Source organism: Morone saxatilis, unplaced genomic scaffold (genome assembly GCF_004916995.1).
Source record: "Morone saxatilis isolate NCDOM2014 unplaced genomic scaffold, NCSU_SB_2.0 Contig16, whole genome shotgun sequence".
Classification (NCBI taxonomy): Eukaryota; Metazoa; Chordata; class Actinopteri; family Moronidae; genus Morone; species Morone saxatilis.
The window spans coordinates 21966468-21968431 of NW_023339718.1; the positions used below are offsets into that span (position 1 = coordinate 21966468).

The 1964-nt window shown below is 40.1% G+C and overlaps 1 protein-coding gene across 1 annotated transcript in view; it reads right to left on the minus strand.

Moving 5' to 3' along the window:
- The window catches only part of galnt9 (polypeptide N-acetylgalactosaminyltransferase 9), a 78252-nt gene that overhangs the window by 39654 nt on the left and 36634 nt on the right, over positions 1-1964 (minus strand). The window contains exon 5 of the mRNA XM_035659288.1: positions 851-1048. Within this exon, the coding sequence (XP_035515181.1) occupies positions 851-1048 (198 nt within the window). The remainder of the gene's footprint in view (positions 1-850; positions 1049-1964) is intronic.

Below are 1964 nucleotides of genomic sequence, written 5' to 3' on the forward strand. Positions count from 1 at the left end.
ACAACACAACAGGTGGCGTTCATGGGTCAATGGACCCCACCTTAAGACAACACTTCTAACACTTTCTGCACAGATGTTTCACCTAAAAAAGTCTTCCAGTGACCCAAAAAGCATTATCCTACTCTGTGTTTTCTGGTATACTTCCCATGAAACATCTAGAGGAAGGGTTGAGTTTCATTGACTGTAGCTTAAAAGCAATCGAAAAGACATCAAAAACTGAAAATGTTGTTGTGGAAAAATACATTATATTCATTTTCTTTTGTTTCTACAAGCAAACCTGTAATCCTGTGATTACATAATATTATTATAACCTATATGGCCACTAGCAGAAGGTCTAGTAAAGTGCTTTAATAGTAAGCTAATGTCCACAGATAAAGCATCAAATTTAACAACCACGTGGACGGTGAACAGATGTTGATTGGAATATAAAACCACTTCCATGTCACGCAATACTCCTGTACTCTTTCTCAGTCAATTAAAATCCAATATGATTTGACCCAGGACACACATAATCAATTCTAGGATTATACAGAAACATGACACCAGCCAATGCTGTCCTCCAATCAGTGGTGGTATAATGGAATGCCCTGCTCATATTCAACACACAATTACACTAATGACACTGCTTCGCTGTGGCCTCATGATCCTGCATCAAAATGAAGATATTCATCATGATAATTAGACAGCTTGCTACAGGAAGGCTTTATTTGTGTGTTTGGGCAGCATGTCGGACTACAGAGTAACTTAGTTTGATAATTCCACACATGAATAAGTAATATCCCAAGGCTATCCATATTTCATCAAACATCCTCATCTATAATGGACGCCGTTCGCCAGCTGGGCTCCTCACCTGATAGGGGCCGTCTCATCGCCCTTGTCCAGCCACTCCTGCGGAGGGATGATGTACATGCACCACAAACCCCAGTTGTAGCCATGGGCGGCGTTGGCGTACTGCTGCACCTCAAACGTGTTGTACTTGATGTTGTCTATGGCGGGCAGGATGATGCGGGTGTGATCCTCCTTCATCCGGGTCAGAATAGGTTCAGCCCTTTGGATGAGAAAATAGAGAGAAGTTAAGAGTGGACTTTTTGAATTAAGTATGCAGAAGCTTCATTACACACTTGCAAAAGGTGGAAAAAAAGGGAGCGATAGGAGAAAAGTCTGCTACAGGGCAAACAATAAAGTATTGCATATTTTCATTCTGCCCTGTAGAGGTTGGAAATAATAATATTGCAACAATGTTAGAATGAATAAATCTGGTCAAGAATGACCAGATGGATAATGTAACTGAATGCAAATGTGAAGTGAAAGCTGTGAATATGGTTTAAAAAGAAACTGTGAAGGAAATCAACCCAAATATTTTTTCTTTGAGAAGAGAGGTATTTACTGTAGATCTTGATTTCACAAAATGATGCCGGGAGCAGCTACGGATGACTGCAGATGTCGTCTTGACTTAACACTGGTTTTCAGCAATGATGTAGTCTGTCGAATCAGCATTTATTCAGCATTCAAAATGATTGCGAGTATCCGCTTTCCTCCACTGTTTGCGATGTGAAGGTCTTGCAAAATGAATTTTTCCATGGAACAACAAATATCATATCTTATTTTATATCTCCTGCTCATGAAAACGAAATGTCAAAATGTGACACTTATCCCGGTGAGAGAATTGATAAGAGGTAAAAATCTGCTAAAGTAAAACACATCAGGTGAAAAGAGAGGCTTAGTCCATTCCTAGGAAAAATATCCACTTTCTTATTTTTCCTCTATGTGAAGGGTTTAGTTAGTTAGTTTCTGAAAAAGGCCTTGGCTCGCCACACTCTTCATCTCATGGCTTTTGCTCCCAGGCAGCTTTGGCTGGCACACATTCTTTTAGAGCACATCAAGCAGAGAGCAGGGGTCATATTCACATAACATCTTACGGCTTAAGAGTAGCTCTAAACGGGCCAATTTGGAAGAAAAGTCTA